Raw genomic sequence first — 20,668 nt, forward strand, 5'->3', positions numbered from 1 at the left:
ACGGTCAGTTTTTTAAGCAATATTTTTTGGCTTATTTGTTAAAGAATTATTACAAAGAAATCGTCGCAGGATTTGGAAACACGTGCAAACCACTTAAATAAATCCCGTTCCCGTATAAGAAAACAGAACTACATAAACAATACTTTACGTGTACAGTTTTCATATGGAGAAATCATATGCTTTCGATCAGGTTTACATGTAACTGATGGTAAGGAACAATAGTGAGCTGTTTGTGGCAAGCGGATAAATAATACATTCAACATAGAAACAAATATAAAAATTCAATTCACTGTTGTAAAACAAACGTGCAGCAAATTTTAACTGAAAAATATGTAGGCAATATGTCATAATAAAGCTATGAAAGTATTTATCCCAAAACCTAAAAAATAAAATGAGACCCCTTCCGGCTCTCCTTTAAATTGTATATATTTATGCTATGCATAAAAGGATGGTTAAAAGCGTCAACATTGAAACTTAAACACTGAACCTAATCTAGTGTGTGGACTTGCACATTTATTGACATACTGACACACAAACAAACATGCACACGAACGTCGAAGTGTTCGTTCTGACATACTAATACCAAGGTGTGATCAAAACATATGACAAAGACAAGTCTGTTGTTTGGAAAACAAAATTTTATATCATTTGTCAAAGAATAAGTATTAGATTTTAAACCTAATTCACTAACGTACATGAAATATCCATGAGATCAGGAATCATGTATCCAAGGACAAAAGATCAAGGTTCGACTGGCTACATTTGTTTCTATACATGGGCTATTATTAGATTTGGCACACGTCAGTTTATCAAGAAATAGGAGCAGTTAAAATGTATTAGGTCAAGTTAACAGTTCTTTTGTCATGTATTATTAACGTTGCAGCAACATCGTCATAAGGGAGATGACAAGTTTACTTAATTGGGGTGATTAGCTACCACTGTTTGAGGAGATACGTCAAGATTTCAGCAACATTGTCAGAGGAGATATGACAAGTTTACTTAATTGGGGTGATTTGGTACCACTGTTTGAGGAGGTACGTCACTACCACAGAGTTGGGGGCCCCGAGTGGCTGAGTGTTTTAAAGCTCTAACCGTTACGGATCACTACCATCTCACCTCTGTCTGCGTGGGTTCGAGTCTCGGGTTCGGCCAATGTGGGTATGTGAGAAAGCTTGCCAGTAGCTTCTCGTGGGTCGGTAGTTCTTTCCGAATTTTTTCCCGGGTTCTTCCTATATTGGCCGCCATGTATAGCCTATCTTGTGCTGAAAATGGTGTTAAACCCTACAACAACAACAACAACAACAACCAGAGTTTTCTGACAAAACTTAAAGGCTTTGATGATCGCTTTCATCTTTAAAAGACTGATGTGGAGACGTGTCCACCGAAACCCACTGGTCGCTGCTGGTGTCCAAATCTGGTAATAGATGGGTCCCATTTACAGGTGCTTGAGTCTATACACAGTCAGATGCACTTGAGGCTTTTCGATAGCCAACTTCGGTTGCGCAACTGGTCCATGAATGTTACTATCTCACTCGTTACGCAGATCTTGTAATCAAGCGGCATGTAGGAGGGGCGCACTTGAAATAACAATGTCATCTACAAGTGTCTCATGCAGATGCGACGCAGCAGGATAGATCCGCTGCTGCATAAAATAAGAGGCGTTGCAGAAACTCCCTGGTTGTGATCCATTTCGTGTTGGATTCTGTGAGGATAACGATTCAGACCACCCTATGATGGGGACGACGTGACAGGTTAAGGTGGGTGAGAAAATCGATAACCAGATGGACGAACTGATGGGATGGACAAAGATGGGTCTCAATATATCAGAAATATAGATGAAGAAAGGGAAATGAGATTATTATTTCCTTTGACTACACTGGAAATGATCATATGTTTTTGGAGGATGCCCGTGTAAGCCACCGTGGAAGTAAATTAAGTCGCACGGAACAGGGATATGACACAATAGAGTAGAGTTGTAAAGGCCTACAGACTTGTGTTCAAGCTGGGAGAAAGCGAGAAACTGATATAAAAAAAAATCCGTTGTTATGTAAACCGCAGTAATTTCTGTAAGAGCGGATGGACGGGAACGTGAGAATATGCGCCTGTCGGACTGAAACAGATGGCAAATTCGCTCAGATGGATGAAGAAGCGGACTCATCTTGTCGTCTCCATCTTGAATGCCGATGGCCGTCCTGACCAGAAAAAGCTTGATGAAAACTCAGGAGATTGTGTATATCCCCTGTCTGGTTACCAATGAGCATTCGGATCTCCTGCTGAATTGTGTTCTTTACAGAGATCAACGGTACTTCAGTTTTGAGTGATGAGGATGAAAGCGGAGAGGGTTAGCACAACGAGAACCGAAACCACTCGGAGACAATTTGGATCGCCCACTCGTTGGCGGAGAGATCGATCCAACGCTGTTTAAAAAAAAAACAAAAAAAAAAAACAAAACAAAACAAAACAAAACCAAACCAGAGTCGGGCGCCTACCGGACAGTTGTTTGCAGTCGGTCTGGGACACGAGTCAACGGCGAGAAAACGGAGACGTGGGAACAGAAAAACGTTGTTTCCTATCGCGCATAAGAGTGGGATCTCAGCTGATTTGGGTGGTCGTGTAGCAAACGATCGTGTATCACTGTCACCGGTGATGACGTCATTCATGATGAATAGGAGATGATGTACAAGGCGATGAGTGCCGCGCATAAAAATGGAGGGGAAGTTCTTGGGGAGGGGGCTGCCTATCCCTACGCTTACCCTCTTTCTTTCCAACGAACGGCTTAGGTGATCCGAAGGGATGTTCGCAGGGTCAGGGAGGGATGCGCATTACCGACTTTGTCTGCAAACCCCAAAAATTGCAAGAAACGCCAAGTCCAAAAACATAAACGTGACTACTATATTGCGAACAAGCTTCAAAGTGGTGTGCAGAATATTTTTACCTACTATATATAAGCAGGCAAAGTCGGATTGACCACAACATAGTTCTTGTTTAACACCGCGAGATCTGTGAAGTCATTGGAATAGGTCTTATAATAGCGAGATCGCAAACAACACTGGACGTTGACCCTCTGAAAAAAATAAAAGCTTCGGAATGGCCTGGGTCATATACATTGGCAGATAGGCTCTCGGCAATTTCCTTGATTTTTCCCAACTGCGTGGAAAGATGAAAATAAGGACTGAGTTCCTCACCATCAGAAACAACAGAGGCCTTGATCCTGTATGCCGGTATAGCACATGGGGATGGGAGGGGCGGATGTTCTTAGTTGAGCAACATCCCATAAATTCCCCTATTTCTGCATTAATGCAATACTCAGTCCACTCTATGGTGGGACCTGAGCATGAACCATCGTCAGGTTTATCCCCACATTCAGTTTGTGGGTTGCCTTGGTCGGGATCAAGATCTATATCCATATAATATATTCCCAGAGACAAGGACGAGGCATGATCTTCGTCTCCTAGACTGTCATGGTACCATCCAAAAGAGTAACCCATGAATGAATGGCTAAACATAACCGTAGGATGTAATCACCAATCGGTCCAGACGGCTTGTCGAAATCAAAAGCAGCCAGTGTGGGTGTCAAGTGTATGGACGGAGGTACTGCCGGTGTAATGGTGATGGTAGGATGATGGATGGATCTGTCAGTAAGATCCCCGGTAATGTTATCTTTGCATGGATCAAACCGAAGAGGCATAGGATGATATATAATGGAAGCCATACAGTCACTAAAGGGAATAGATAGAGAGTCGGATTACTGGATGGTACGGTCAGCAGCAGATAAATCATCAAATCTAAGGTGTCACTAGACGTTATGAATCTAGTGCCAGACGGCTGGAAGGTACATTCTACAGCCAAAACTGCATAAAAACTGAGGTGCGGCTGAAGCGCATGGCTCATTACAGTCACTCATAAACCCCTTGCGCCCAGATTTACAGGCCCGACGGCCATGCGTGTGTGTGTGTGTGTGTTTACGCTACTTGGGCTGCCTAGAATTGGGTGGAAACTCCCCAAAAGTGTAGGAATTCTCGACCGGACGACGAAAAAAAAAATGGCCAGAACTTATCAACTCTGTCATTGCTTGTTGTACCAAACAACGAACCTATAAATCCAGAGACGGTGTAGACGGTGGGGAAGAAGCAGCTTACTCCATTCCCCAAGATGTAATGGCATCCCCCACAAGGCTGGCCAAATACTCACTTTATGATGAATATTCAAATTTTCAGTATTTTCTGGGTTCTTTGATTTTCCAAATCACTCGATTTCTTAGAATTTTCGTAGAACTGTTGACCATGTTATTCTTTCAGCACTAGCTGTGCATAGCTGATGATTAAAGTACAATTTGTACATGCAAGACTCAAGTCATGAGATTTCTCACTGGCTTTTAATTCTTGCATTAGCATAGACAGCCATCATAGTTAATTCGGAAACGTCAAAGCAAGAAAATGCAAAGAAGCAAGAAAGAAATGCATAGTTAACTGTGTTAAGAACGTCAGATACACCTGCAATAACAGAAGAGATAAATAAAACTTCAACACATTCTATTACAAAGTAGCTGTGTAGAACCACATGGTCTGAGAGGGCAGAAACTAAGTCTGCATAGGTTAAAAAATTTCACAGAATTTTTTGGTCAAAATTAAAAAATAATGTGCACCACCTGTACATTAATTCTTAATACATCCAAAAATAACAAAATTCTCAATGGATGGGATGAAAAGTAGCATTAATTTCCAATGGATTTCATGAGGCCAAATGAATGCTGTTGTCAGTTCACAGTGAAAGCTTAAAAAGCAGTGCCACCTGTAGGTGACAAGGGGAGGTAATGGAAAAGTTATTTCCCTTTGTCTACACTCTGTGGACGCATCTCATTTTATGGACAATCCACATTCCAACAGTGAACTTACTCCTTTTTGTGCTGTGTCTCTTGCAGACAGGACATAGTGATAGTCGTGGATTGTCCACATCACGGCTTCTAGTGGAAGGATTAAGTTTTACTGCTCCAGTTAATAGTCACAGCAATATAACTGTGTAATCGTAGATGTCCACTACAATGAGTGGAACTTGTCAGCTCAGCTGCAGTACACAGTGCAAAATACTGTTTTTTACTTGCACACAATTCCATTAATAATCAAAGACTCGCCCACTAAATACAATCGCGTATTTTGCAAGAGATGAAAGATTTCTGAGCAAAGAATGCCGAGACAATTTAGGTGTTTCACAAAATATATAAAGTTTAATATATAGTAATTTTCATGAGAGAGAAAATTATTCTGCTCTTAAACAAATGGAACAGCTGTCTTGCAACATCAACCAAGCAGTACAAAACCATGACCAATACGTCGTTTTTTTCTCAATATTATCATTACATTGTAAGTATAAGTTTAAAATTTAGCAGGTTTGAAGTCATCCCTTTGTAAGCTAATTCAATATTGCTGAGTTTACATTTTTCTTTGTTTTTGTTGCACAATAATACCAAATTTGCAAGGTAACTAATGAAATATAATATTTTTTATATATATACAGTGGTCCCCCTCTTATACAGCCACCCCTTCTGCACCGGGAAAGTGGCCTTATAAGACGGGTGACCTTTCGGGGGGGGGTGTGTGTTAATTTTTTGTGAGAAGTATATGTAATGTACGTAGTAAGAAAGCTACATACTTCAAAGCATATAATATCTTCATTTAAAAGTAACATTAATTATAAAAAGGTTCTTCTTGTTCTAATAACAGACTTATTTCAAATAGATATACATTAATAGTTCTTATTCTTGGCGTAAGCATGATATGCAAGGGGGTACTGTTGTTATGCACATTGCAAAACCATTAAAAAATGTCATTTAAATTTTGGTACATATATAATTCTCTTTCCATTTGCTCCATTTTCCTACTGCTGCTGAATAACACCTTATCGGTTATGACGTTGATTAATCAAGTCTTTTCAACATAAAAAGTGTTTTATTCTAGTCTTTTCTACATACAATTGTTTGGCAAGTCCCCCATCCCCTGATGTCTGCTAGTAAAATAACCAACTTTCTTCTAAAATAAGTCTCTGATTACATGATGACATGTTAATGTTTGGTAATGATTTATTTGGATGTTGCTAACTGTATGCGATTTAATTATGCAGACAAAACTTTTGTTGATTGGATGAAATGCATTCTTTGTAAAGGAAGCCATAAATGTGTTGTCACGTGATTTTTCGGTCTTTGTCTGGTACTCTGTTTTGTTTCCTGTGTGTGTTAATGCACAAAATCTATTTTTAGCCTATGCTGACCCGGTTATGATGACAATTATGTCTGGTGTGTGTGATTAGAATTTTTAACATAGCTTTAACAATTGTTCAGTCATATCGCTACAATGTCTGCAGTGTCGCAGTTTATAGTGATGTCTAGCACTGGGGCATCATGCCGCAGACATGTAGCATGATATCCCACCAAGTTACATTATCTTGACACCAGGATGACCAGTCCTAACACAAACCTCTTAATGCTGAGTGCCTAGCAAAGAAGCTGTTAGTACCATTTTTGTAAGTCTTTGGTATGACTCAATCTGGTATCGAACCCACGACCTCCCGCCTTGAGAAAGACACTCTAACCACTAGGCCACCGGAGCGGTTTAATTACGTCTGGTTGTAATCATCAAAGAGATGAACTCGACAGATGTGTGAAGCCCAAAACTCTATCACAACATCGTTAAGCCCATTTCTTGTAAATGTTGGCTTTTATAGACAATGATACAATATTAATTTTACTGTTACATGTACTTTAGTCAATACTTCTTTCAGTAACGGAAACTTGACATTGGGAGACATGTATCGACGGTAGAGATAATCTGATTACTTACCTTACATCGCAATATGAATTAATTATAGGTTCTGTATACATTTGAAAAACAAAGTGGCTGCTAGTAAGGGGAACATTTAACATTTTTGTATAAATATGCTGGCCGTGTTAGCGGGGTGGCCATTCTTGAGGGGTACTTTTGAATACAGACTCGTAGGTGCCAAGGGATTCTTGCCTAAGAAGTGAGTGGGTGCTGGTCAGGGGGGCAGTTCAAGAGGGGGACTACTGTATAATAATAATGTAATACCAATTTTCTATTTCAACAGTAAGCCAAAAAATATTTTGATTCATACGAAGGATTAATCATTTCAGCTCTACAAGATGACTGATGAAGCATATCCCTCAAGTTTTCTTTGGACGATTTGCTTCAGCAAATAGCTGCAAAAAGGTTTCAAATGTAGTCAGTTTAGTAATTTCAATAAATTCATTATCATAATAATTCTAACCAAAGCTGAAAACTGACCAGAACGGTATTAGTCAAACAAAATATAAGGATATACCAAATTTTATGGACTGTTTTTGGTATTCTTTGCACAAGTCACTGCTAATAAACTAGTTAATGAACAGATCCTGCGCTTATTGAAACTGAATTATAGTTATTATATAATCCAATGAACATGAAGGGCAGAAGAAGAAGAAGAAGAAAGAATATACAAGTGCAGTAAAATTATTATATGTCATATTTTCAGTGATTAATAAATACTATTAAACATCTTTGTGAAGATGTATTCTTTATCTCTGTGTTTCTCACTATTACTGAATAAAGTTCTTTCAAAGAATAATGGATACATGCCTTTTTCGGTAAAGAAAGAAGAAATCTGGAATGTCATTTAAAAGAAACACTTTGTCATGGCTTTTATTTCTGAAACTGTTTTGGGCAGACTACATATCTAACATTAGATCTGTAGAACTTTACATGTCAACTACTCTCCTTTCAGGTTGTGTAACTTTATAACAAAAAAGAATATCTACAACATCAACATAAATATTTCACAATAAAAATAAGCCATCCTTTGACCATAAGTTGGGGGCTTTAACATGCTCTTGTTGGAGGTAACATAACTCAAATATAGTAAAGATGTTTACCAGCACATATAAAATACTGCAGCTTAAGTGCAGGTCAAGAAGGCAAAGGTCAAGGTCACGATGGTCAGTTGGTTTAAACAATATTTATTAGCTTATTCATTAAAGAAATATTACAAAGAAATTGTCTCAGGATTGGAAAAGAAATGCAAAGCACTTACATAACTCCCATTCCCTTAACAAGAAAACTGAACTACATTAACAATATATTACATGTACACTTTTCATACGGAGTATTTGTAAGCTTTTGATTTTTGGGGATTACATCATTACATGTGGATGATAGAAAGGAACAACAGTGAGTGGTTTGTGGGCAGTGGATAAATCATACATTCAGAATAGAGACAAATATAGGAATTAAAATAACTGCATGACAAACAAAGGTGACACAGGCTTAATAAATGTTTGACTGCAAAACAAGTTGGCAATATATCATGACCATGTTAGCAAAGAACTGGACCAAATTCACTAGCGTACATAGAGCATTCTTGGGGATGACGGATGATCCAATGGTCAGATCAAGGTCACTGGTTCGGACTGAGCTATTGTTTCTGTTTCCATACATGGATTGCAAACAGATTTAGCACATTTCAGCTTAACAGAGGAATGGGGTGGTTAAAAGGTCAAAGGCTAAAGTCGCAGTTCTTTTTTGGGGGGTCGTGTTAATAAGGTTGGAGCAATATCATTGCAGACATGTTCATAAATTTACATTGTGAACTGAGGGGTCCAAAGTTCTGTGCCTTTTGTACTTTACAAAGATCAGGAATTTAAAGACTGAATGAACAATAATTCATTTGTGAGGATAAAATAACTGCATTCCCTGTCCAAGATGTTAAGTACTGATGGCAAATCTGCAAGAATTTATATCATCAATGATCTAGTTTAAAAAAAAGGATAAAACTATCAGTTCCATTAAAATGTCAACTATCTGAATGCAATTAATACCATCTGCTACTCAAATTATAAAATAATCTGAAAATATGTTCACACAGCTTATGTAAAATATAACATTCAAATTATATAAAAGCTACTGTCTATAAAATGTTGCAAACTGTAATCTTATATTCATTGTGTCCCAATCATTTTAAAAACGGGACAGAATATGAATATTTATGTAAGGATCAAACAATTTATCCTTTTGTCATACAAATGACAAAATTTATTGTAAAAAAAACACCCAATATTATGTTATACCACAAACATCATGTTCAAATACATCCAACACTTTATAGAACTAATGCAACTATGTTCCACAAAATATTTGTGTACAAATACACATTTAGACACATAAGTCACAATTTTTTTAACAACAAAAGTACAGAATATTTGGAAAAATAAATCAGTCAGACAGAACATGATATGAATGCCTACTGTCATTTCAATGAACCACATACAGCTTTTTTTTTACTATACCTTATTCAGAGCGTTCCTTGTCTCACTTTCCCCAATCCAGACCACTCTGTCCTATTATCTCAAATTCAGCCTGTCCCACCTTCCTAAATCTAGTCTGTCTGTTGTCCCACTCTACTTAATTCAGGGTGCCCAAATTTCTCAAATTCAGCTTGTCCCACTATCCCAAATTCAGGCCTTCTCCTGTCCCACTATCCCAATTTATACAGAATGTTTAGCAACTGCCTTATGTATTTGCATTCTTTTTTCTAACCTTAGTATGATGTCTTTGACTCAACAGATATAGAAAGAACTGTGCAGAAATTTACTTGCATGAACAGTCAAGAACCATACACACACACACACACACACACACACACACACACACACACACACACAAGAACATTGTTTACTTTGCTAATCAAGGACAAACTATAGCACAGCATTCATACTGATTCCAAGTGCATTTTCTACATAAGTATTTACCCAATAACTGTGAACACACTGAAGCACCTAGTAAAGAAATCTACTAGAACTACTTGCCTGTTGTAATTTCTGATAAATTTAGACTATATCAATAAAGCAGACTGCCATCTTTTATCTACCCTAAATTACTGGATGACAGAACTATTCATCAAATTATCAGTTGATATAAAAGATACTTTTGAAACACGACATGGATCTTTATTACTTTCATGACAATATGGCTTAGTAACATCACAGAGTATTGTAAAGTCCTTGTGAGGTACAGAATCTTAAACTCATGTTCATCTGACATCAAATGTATGAAGATCTTTAAATAATACAACATGATATTCACTGGAAATGGATTCTGTAATTCATTATTATTCAAACTGTTTCATAAGTTATTGTTGTTGTTTGCAGTTGGACTTGACCTAAAACTTGGTAAAGTATGGAAAGTTTAAGAAAGTTTAAGAAATTACATAAGTGAGTGTTTGATTCAGTTGGTAAGACTACATTGTAAAAATACTGTACGAATCACCTTAAGCAGAAAAACAATGATGGACAGCTGAACATGAGAAAATTTAGATTATGCTTATGATAACCATACGTATTCTTTAGAATCATTAAAGCTAGCACAGCTTGATATTTGGATTTGAGGAACGTGTTTAACTGCATTCATCTTTCAAAGAATTGATGCGGGCACAAATCTTAAGGGCTGGTCCTAGCTTCATGTTCATGGCTGTCATCAAATGATCCTCCTTCAACAACATCAAAGCTTGGCCGTCGATCTCTTGGGAACGGAATTCCTCTGCATATGGAGCACAACCAGGTAAAGACTGGATAAACTCGTACACTTCCATGACCTGAAAAATATTGCATTTGTCATTGAAAATTATCTGCCATTGAAATAACAATGTCAAACCTTTGCACTTATGGCTGCATTTTCCTCCTAGCTGTTTAAAGTAAATGATTTTTCTACAGTTTATCAGTTGGTTACAGCAGAATGGAAACTGAACATGTTTTACACATGTTTGCCAATTGACCTAGCTTATTTTGTAGGTCAACTTGTATGTTTCATGGGTATTGAGACCACATGGATTCTTTTTCTTGACTTTGGTGAACATATTTGCAAAATAACTTTCATTATTCTTCAATTGGAGAGTTTAAAATATCAGATTTTGCTTTTCTCCTAATTCATCACATTTCAGTGATTTAACCTCTGACCTTGAAAAGCTACCTTTTCATTTGAAATCTCCATGTTTCACATATACCATCTGGATAAACATAAGAAAAAAAAAAGAAAAGAAAGTACTTGTAACAAAATTAGACAAATTATGTGCACATAAACACTGGTTCCAGAAAACAAAAACATATTCAAGTTCACTAGAACCTAATTGATTTTATCACTTACTGTGGGGTCAGCATATCAAATCTGGGTCAGCATATCAAATATGGGTCAGTTGGGACTCATCCTGTTGGAGATCATATCCTGCTTAAAATCAATACCCTATTTCAAGCACAAAGTGTCACCCTAATAGTAGAAACATGTCTGTTTTTTTGCTATTTTTTGGAAGCTTTGATGTACAATGATAGTTTTGTTAATTGTAAATTCCTTGATCACTATATCAATGTTCACTGTCTTCTGCATATGATTTTTTTAAGGACTCCAACTGGGCATCTTGATTAGGTTCTGTCTGTCCATTACCCAGTGAAGTTTGTTGGCAAAACTGCATAAATAAACACCATAGACAAATGAGATCTGGTTATCATATTTCATATTTGTGTGCATATGAAGATCACCTATTTCGAGTTTTTAGGCCATTACAGTAATTTTTCAATTTTTGTGAACACTTTTTTGAACTTAGACTGAAAAAAATCTTGTTAACATGATTAAATAAAATCTAAATGAGGATCGCAAAAGTAATTTTAAGGATATTATTTATTTGAAAATGCAGATGGCCTGATTTGATTCTCACTATTACAGCAATCTAAACCTTGCAGCCACAGTTAATTAAAAAACGCTTTTGGAATTAAATGAAACTTGACAATCATATCTGAATTCACATGCAGACGAACTTATCCAAATTACGGTCTTTAAAATAATAATTCATTACCAAACTTTTTTGACACTTATCTTGTTAGCATGATTTACCAAAAAACAACTTGAGGTAGACAAATAAAATTTTGTTGGAATATTTGTCATTATATGTAGATGAAATGATTTGATTTTCTGGTCAATAAAATAAATGTTAAGTTTTTAAAAATACATTTTAAAAACATTTTGCACTTAGCTTTTTTCTTTAAAAACCTTGGAAACACAAGTATGCAAACACCACTTCAGGTAGGCAAATGAAATCTGGTATCGATATTTATAAACATAATATAAGATCTTGCATATATATTAATATTTCAAATTTTTTCTCAAGTTTGAAGTTTTGGGACCTAAAACGTTTTGGTCAGCATAGGTCCAGTAAGGGTCAAACTTGTTTTACAAACAGAAATCTAATTTGTGCTTCTTTACAAGCATTGAGCATTTATTTCCACTAAAAATTTCATAAACAGATTACAAACAATGTCCCCCAAGTGGCCTAGTGGTCTAAAGCACTTATTATTATGGATCACTGCCATCTCACCTCTGTTTGCATAGGTTCAAGTCTTGGGCTCGCCCAATGTAGGTACGTGAGAAAGCTTGCCAGTAGCTTCTCGTGGGTCGGTGGTTCTTTCCAGGGTTTTCCCCAGATTCTTCCTCCACCATTTATACTAGCCTCCATGTATAGCCTATCTTGTGCTGAAAAATGGCCTTGAAACCTACAACAACAACAACAACAAACAAGGTACAAATAATATATGGATAATGATCCAAGTATGGAGCATCTCTGTCTTGCTTCAAATTCTTAAAGTTGGATATAATGATTTAATGCACAGGTATCTCAGAAAGGTTTGCTGCACCAACACTTACCACATTTCTGATATCTTCTCCAAATCAGCCGAGCCACTTTTAATAAACATTCAAGATAGTCCTGTTGAAATATTCTAGCAAAGTTTTGTTTGGGTGCTTAAAATAGAAGCTGATTATTTTTTTTCCATCCTTGTTTCAGATTTCTTTGAAGAAGGTTAGTTTAGGTCTGGGCCTCTAAGTGGCTGGATCACATTGGAAATGTAGTTACACAAACTATGACATAAATGTCATTGTGTATGAATGTTACTAAATTCATGAGCATTTTAATTTAAGTGTGTGAGCAAAAATAATATAATTAAGATCAGAAAATGAAAGGAGTTTCACCTTCGTTTGATCCATTCTATTGCAGATACCTTTAAAACCACTCATTCATTTAAATGTCCCATTTAAGAAAAAAATCATATTCAATCCAGGGTCGTTTTCTTCTTTCCAGTGAAAGTTCAATTTTCTTCAAGTTTCATTTTCATATTTTTTTTATCTTTTGTCAACTGCTAATAAAACTTGCCACTATGACTTGCCCTTAATTGCATTACACATGCTCATCATCGTTTGTTTTGTGGGCCTTTAAAAACTTTAAAATGGCAATCTGATTAAAATCGACATTACTTACTCATAAGCTGATCTTGATTGTAAGGAGTTTGAAGGATCAAGGAATTTCTCAGCTATATGTTGACCTAATTTGCTTGTCATTTAGTTCCTGCTGTTTCATAAAATGAACTGCAAAAATGAGTTCTTTGTTTAATGTGTTAACATAAGCTATTAAAATAAAACTCTGTAAAGATAAACATGTATACATCTTCATCAGGAAATGAAGAAAATGAGTCCATAAAAAGATGGCAATGTGCAAGATGTCTCTCTATTTTCAACCCCATAAAGAACCTATACTGATATAAGGCAGAGACAATGCATTTTGGATATTACTTAGATAAAGAGAAAAATGCATTGTGAACAGAATGATTTTCCCCAAAAATCACTACGAAACGTTTGGGACATGCATAAAAACAGAGCCAGAAGAAAACTGGCAGCAACTTAAGCATATTGTTGGCAGAAACTTAATCTCAAACCAGGCTAGAACTGGAATCAACCATTGTGCATACAAAATGAAATCATGCATTCTTAATACCAGTGTAAATTAGAATGAGAAACAGATAAAGTACGAATGTCTCATCAATATAAAATTTACCCTATGGCCAAAATCTAATTTAGTGCAACCAATTCAAGAATATTAAAAGGCCAGCCATAACAAATTTCATCTTTTAGTTGGTAAGCTTACCTTTGACCTTCTGACAAAAAAATTCAATCGCCTTCTTCATTTCCCCAAGTGCAAGCCAACCACAAAGTTTGGTTGAGGTATGTCATGTAGAACTAATGTTATTGTCCTGAAACCACTTTTATTCCTTCAGTCACAATGGCCTTGGCTTATGACTTTTGGACTTTAAACTCAACAGTCATTTTCTTTTTACACCAAGTGCAATCCATCAACAAAAATTTGGAAACTGCAGATAATGGAGAATTGAAGATATTGCGTGCAAACCAAATTTCTTTCAGTCGAGATGCCTGTTTGAGCCCAAAATGGGGAGGGTTCTACCTTACCCAAGTGCAACACCAATTCCCAAAGTATTTGTTTTTAAAGTATTTCAATTTTCATGCTGCAATCAACTTTCACTTATATTTAGAAAGAGGCCCTTCAATAATGCCATACCAGCATCATTTGGTTACATGTTTACTTTAAACAAAAATCTATAGGCACACAGAGACTATCTGACTGTTTTATAGAAACAACAGCTGGGTCATATGTTCTAAAAAAATTTCCTGGACCTCAAGCTTAAGGTATTTTCAGCTCCTTTATCAAGCTTCCATAGCAAGCAAGCTGGAATGTATTTTTGATGTCTGCAAATCTACCAAAACCAATGTAATCAAATTTTGTAGGAATGTAAATAAGGATAAGTTTACCAAAGCTGTGTTTTTGTTCATTTCCTGACAACCATACAGATTGCACAACAATGAGAGAGAGTCTGTATTTTATGTATTTTTGCCATCTCCCAAATATAAAAGCTACTAAACCGATTTTTGGAAGGAATATTTCTAAGAACATGTTTCTGGGTTGTTTCTGTAGTAACTGTGTTTTACACAGTAAGCAGATGGAAAATACATTTTTTTAAATATGTTATATCAACATCCCCAATATATGTTCTCACAATGTTGTTTTTGGTGCCTTCCCTAGCAACTACCGTAAATTCATTTATTTTCACTGCTATCAGTTTTTTGTGGTTTGTGCATAAATCTGTGGATGTGGGTGAAATGGGAGGGATCATATTTCTTCCCTGGAAGAATCACAGTTTCACAGTTTGTATCACAGCATGTGGGTTCCATTACAACCAAAGTTCTAACAATGTTTACTTTAATGAGGCCTCCCTAGTAACTATTTAGCTTAGGGGTGTTCCATTAAAACATACATGGGACCCAAGGAAGGCACTTTTAAAGTGGGGTACTCACCCATAGATGCAATTTAGAAATTTCTTATCATTTTAATATCAACTCTGTGAAATCCTGTCATATATTTTTTAAAGACTGCCTTCCCTGGGTAGCATGTATGCTAAAATGAAAATGCCCTTATGAGCAAGCTGTTGAAAAATACCTTCAGCCAAAACTACTGAATTTGCTTTACGCTGGCTCAGAGATGAAAGACCAATCTTGGGCACCAGTTAGGTGTATGTCTTCTACTGCTTGTGGAAATATGTTCATATTTTCAAGATATCTACAGAATATGGGCAAAAAACGAGGAAATTATTAGTAACACATACAAACCATATCATATTATGTATGGACTTACATTCCACCTGGCAGGATTGGTCTTGGGTGCTGCAGGCCTGTCCACTTCCATCTCGAGAACTGGGGTGTGTATGGGGGAGTCGGCTGTGGAACTGGACTCTTGGCTACTCTGTGAACTACTCTGCTCCTCCATAGGCTCATCATCACCCTCATCTTCCAAGTGTGAGGAGGTCTGCAAAACAAACAAATATGGATATGAACAATAATAATAATATGACTGACAAATAACCCCCTCTCTACACCCTGCACAGAAACAAGGATCAACATAATGGAAGAGACATCCAAAATACTAGAGTTGGGTACCAGAAAAAATGTTTGAACTGCATTATTTTGGAGCGTACCATGATATGTCACAATTTTTATGTACCAAAAATTTTATGTTCTGGGACAGGGGGGTGACAATTGTTTTGTCTTCTGTTTGTCAATAGATGGAAAAATATCTTGTTCCGATTTATAGCAAAATAACATCATATTCTATCCATGGTATTATCTGGAAAAATATGAATTATCTTGAGATAAAAAAATAAAATATTTCAGCTCAAAAGAAAATCACAGCCCCTCCCACTGCCACCCCAATTAAATGGCCAGTACCTTTTAGTAGACAAATTTGCTATGTGTATGTTAATTGTTGTATGTGTTGTAATCTAAAAGCTGTAACTAAAGTTGGCTGTGTAAGCTTACACTATAGCTGATACTGTGAAAGACATCATGTTGACATTATACAGCCTATCCTGTTGATATCGAAGCCTATCATTTTCTAGCTTAACTATTAATATAATAAACAGGGAAGCTTTGAGTGGGATGTCAATGCCAGGGCAAGATATTTATCGGCGATAAACAGTATACATAAAGCTCATTCAACAAATGAAAACATTTAGTGGACCTGAGAAAAAATGTAATGTTCAGTCGGAAAACAAGTATGCTACTTAAAATTGTTCGATGATTGGTAGTCCTTACAAAAGAATACATGTACTTAACACATTCACATACACTAGCAAATAACACGACATGGAATTTTGGTCTTCTTAATCCAAAATTTGTCCTTAAATTGGATTTCACAATATTCAAATTGTCCACTGCATTGGTATATGTTACATGTGTCAGACATATTCTTAATTATACTATAATATTTACCATTCATTTGGGACAGATACAACATTTTTGTAAACAAAGAATACATTTTGCATTATTTTGTCACGAATAATAAAACAAACTCATAATATCATTAAAGTTGTAACATGATTCCTTGGGAATTTCCATAAATTCCTTACTTACTATAGTAAAGTGAAAAAGTACCATGGTATGTAAAATTGGAAAAAATACAGTGGTAAACCAGTACACTGATAAAGGATGATTTCCAACAAACATGGATTCACTAATATTACATCTGGGTACATTTTCTGCTTTTTGTCGTGACTACTTAATGTGATAATAAACTTCAAAACATTTATCCTGATACTAGAGGGAATGTTCCAGACACCTGAGGAAACCTTACCGATACCTGAGGAAGATACCAGAAGAAATGTCACAGATACGTGAGGGAAATACCAGAGGAAATGTTTTGAATATATAAGAAAATGTTCCTGGTAAATGAGAAAAATCTGGAGATCCTTCAGAGAATGTTGCAGATACATAAGAAAACGACAATGATGCATCAACCCCGAAATCAATGCCAAATGATAAAGTAACGCATCACAAACACAGGCCTAGAATTTAACATAAGTTACTTTGTAGCCATAAGGACTAGTAGATTGAAAAATTCACTGTCTTGATGAATCTTCACTAGTTCTTCCCACCAGTGCTAACTGGCCATCAGATTAAAATTATGAAAACAACTTGTCAGACTGGAAATTAACCATGCAGTAGACTAGCAGACTACTGCTAATTTTTTTGGCCCTGCTAATATATGTACTTTGAGTCACAATAAAGTAACTTGGGGACATTTGGTGAGAAGACAGCATTATTTCAAACTTCTTCCCACAGGTACCCAGACTATCAGTTTCCCATATACATTCCCCAACACTTACTCTCCTTCCAGGTCCAGTCATTCTTCCACCCCTCCCTCTCCAACCTCGTCGTTTGAACATGTTCCTCCTCTTTTTCACACCTCGTGTTATGCCTTCTGAAGAAAATGAAAAATTTGTCTTCATAATGCAATGATAACAATATGCATAAATGCACCAGTAAATCAGGATCTGTGTTGTCCCAAGTAAGAATAGCATGGAGAAGCAACATACCCTACTTACAGCTTGGAGAAACATCCTATCTTTCATACACCATAGAGAAGCACCATGCCCTTCATACACCATCGAGAAGCATCCTGCCCTCTTAAAAGTGCACCCAGTTGCTCTTATAATGTTGCAAGTTTGACCACATAACTTTAAGCTGATTTACTGTAATTTCATTTTTTTTCATGGGTATGAATTTTCATAGTTTTGAAGAAAAAAAGACCAATTTGTGGTTTTGCCTGTCAAGTTTTGCATATCTGTAAGTATTTAATTTCATGGATTAACTTCGACAAATACCTCAAATAAAGAACATAAAAGAACAAAAATATGCTTCATTGATTAATGCTACCACCTGTATCAGCACAAATCAAACATCTGTCAAAATATATCACTTGCATTTGCATCAAAAGGAGCCAATGCAGCCAAGAAACTAAGGATATTAACATACTTGTGTACAATCCCTTCCTTAAAGCAATGACCATAATATTTTACCATCAATTACTTTCTGACAACCATGGCATTAACAGTCTCTTGGTAAAAAAAACAACTTTGATACCTGATTAGTTTGGATAAAGTCACCATTCCACATGTGAACCAAGCATGTGACCAGCTGCCCTTTGGTCAATGCGATTAGTATGCTGTGTTAACATTTGATTTATTCAGAGCCGATCAAAGTGCAATGGTGCTAACTAAGCCAGTATTTTCAACCAGATTACGTAAATAACATGGATTTATCAAACAGCTTTGTTGAACTCTTGGAATGAAACACAGTAAAATAATACAAAATAGCAGAGTACTTCTTTATAATATGCGGCCAATTTTTGTTGGGTCTTTAAATACACCATTCAGAGGAACAAAGACTTCCATGAAAATTAGTTATGCTACAGTACTTCAAACATATTAATATTTCATTCATATCAATTGCTTGCTTTTCATAAGCATACCTTTAAGGCATCCAGCTATGTCAGGAACCACATGAGAGTCTGGTTGATATGATGTAATGCATGGAATCAAAAACTGATATGTTGCAATCCCACAAAACTGATATGTCACAATGAGAGTGGTTGATATGTTGTAATGCATGGAATCAAAAACTGATATGTTGCAATCCCACAAAACAGATATGTCACAATGCAGAGTCAGGCATGAGCCTGCTGGTCGATATGTTGTAATGCATGGAATCAAAAAGTGATATGTCGCAATCACACAAAACTGATACGTCACAACAAAGAGTCAGGCATGAGCCTGCTGGTTGATATGGTGCAATGCACAGAGCCACATGACACTCTGGTTGATATACTTCAGTTCATGGTGCCACACAAGAGTGTGGTTCATATGCAGCAATGCACAGAGCCATACTGTCTGCTGACTTGATGTATAATGGTGTATTTCAGTAAGCTGACAAAGATGGACAAATCTGCTGAGCAGAACTGTCATGTCCATACAATGGTTTTATCCAAAACAACATTGACAAAAACAAATATGTACAATCAGTTCTTGTAATCCAACACAACATTCAAATTTATTTTCACATATAAATTAATATGCATGGCTATTTTACTCTTATAAGATTTTCACTTTTTTGACACTTCCTAATTAAGCTCTCCATTGAAGAAATATTTGTACAAGTCTTAATAGCCACTTCGAAATATTTGATCAGTGAACGATTTTAATTTTTAAAACCAATTTTAATGTTGACTGTATGCTAGCAACCTTCCATGGAGACGAGTTTTTCTTTGTACCGCAATTTGGTCATGAGGAAATAATGAAGTGTATTTCATAACAACAAGCCAGAAAACATGTTAAAAAAACACCGGCCTGACTTAAATTATAATCTGCCTCAAAAAACTAAATGTTGGAGATATAACTGGTCCTGTGAAAGATTATTTTCACTGAGTATCTTGGCACTTTTCCTTTTATTAAAAGATTTTTTAGGACCTTGTTTACTTGCATGGTTTGCATTAACTATCATCGATACCCATTAAATCTAGTGTAAAATCATAAATATTAGTTGGGACAAAATTTTGTGGATTCAGAATAAATGGACAGTTTCATGGGAATAAAACTGTTTGGGTTGCATTCTTTACCTTAGCATCCAACTTACAATACTACTATTTTTGGTACTGCATCATTGATATTTGTTAATTGAGAAATAAAAAAATAATTTAAATTTATCAAATTTTCTTCACAATTTATAGATGTTTCTCATTTGCCCACAACTGTGTACACATATACCCTGGTTAATTTCTGGGGTCTATGCTGTTTTATAACCTTATGATTGCCTGGCCTGGTATTCTCAAAACTTCTTTAGCACAAAACACAGGCTCAAAGATACCAACTATGACAGTCTGTAATCCTACATGCAATTAGAGGTACATAAATTTCATAACAAATATGAAATATCATATTCACTATCATATCTTATTTAGTTTCAAAGCCTGAGTTTGAGTTTTGAGTCCAAAAGGTTTGAGAATACTGAGCATAATCTGCCAGTGCAATATAAGAAAATGGAACTAATCTGCCAGTGCAACATAATAATGGGCCTGATCTGCCACTGCAATATTTATAGATTACTGCATTTGTATGGGAAAATATGAACGAGTTTTTGGATGGAATACTGCACAACCTTGGGAGTGCAGTATATCCTTCTGACAAAACGAGTTCATATTTTCCCATACAAATGCCGTAACCTTTCTTATTATATGCTCATTTTTTAAATTCTACCTAAGGCTTAATTATATAAACAAAATACACTACAATAAACAAAGTAAATGAATGTATGCCACATGCCAAACTAAATACACAAGAGCATATTCATCATTACACAAATCAACATTATTAGTGCGCACATAACTCCGCCCAGATAAATTTGAACTTAGT

The 20,668-nt window shown here is 36.1% G+C and overlaps 1 protein-coding gene across 9 annotated transcripts in view; it reads right to left on the reverse strand.

The window, feature by feature from the left end:
* Nucleotides 1-7,672: 7,672 nt before the first annotated feature.
* LOC149781782 (uncharacterized) overlaps nucleotides 7,673-20,668 on the reverse strand; it is a 67,863-nt gene continuing 54,867 nt past the window's right edge. For 8 of the 9 annotated variants that reach the window (XM_089935937.1, XM_089935938.1, XM_089935935.1 and 5 more), the window contains 3 exons: nucleotides 17,588-17,682; nucleotides 15,562-15,732; nucleotides 7,673-10,632 (listed from right to left, as the gene is read on the reverse strand). In XM_089935937.1, the coding sequence (XP_089792063.1) occupies nucleotides 10,435-10,632; nucleotides 15,562-15,732; nucleotides 17,588-17,682 (464 nt within the window). In that variant the 3' untranslated portion in view covers nucleotides 7,673-10,434. The remainder of the gene's footprint in view (nucleotides 10,633-15,561; nucleotides 15,733-17,587; nucleotides 17,683-20,668) is intronic. The other variant, XM_089935940.1, reaches the window with a different exon arrangement.

Source organism: Sinohyriopsis cumingii, chromosome 15, assembly GCF_028554795.1.
Source record: "Sinohyriopsis cumingii isolate HCF-2022 chromosome 15, ASM2855479v2, whole genome shotgun sequence".
Taxonomy (NCBI): domain Eukaryota; kingdom Metazoa; phylum Mollusca; class Bivalvia; order Unionida; family Unionidae; genus Sinohyriopsis; species Sinohyriopsis cumingii.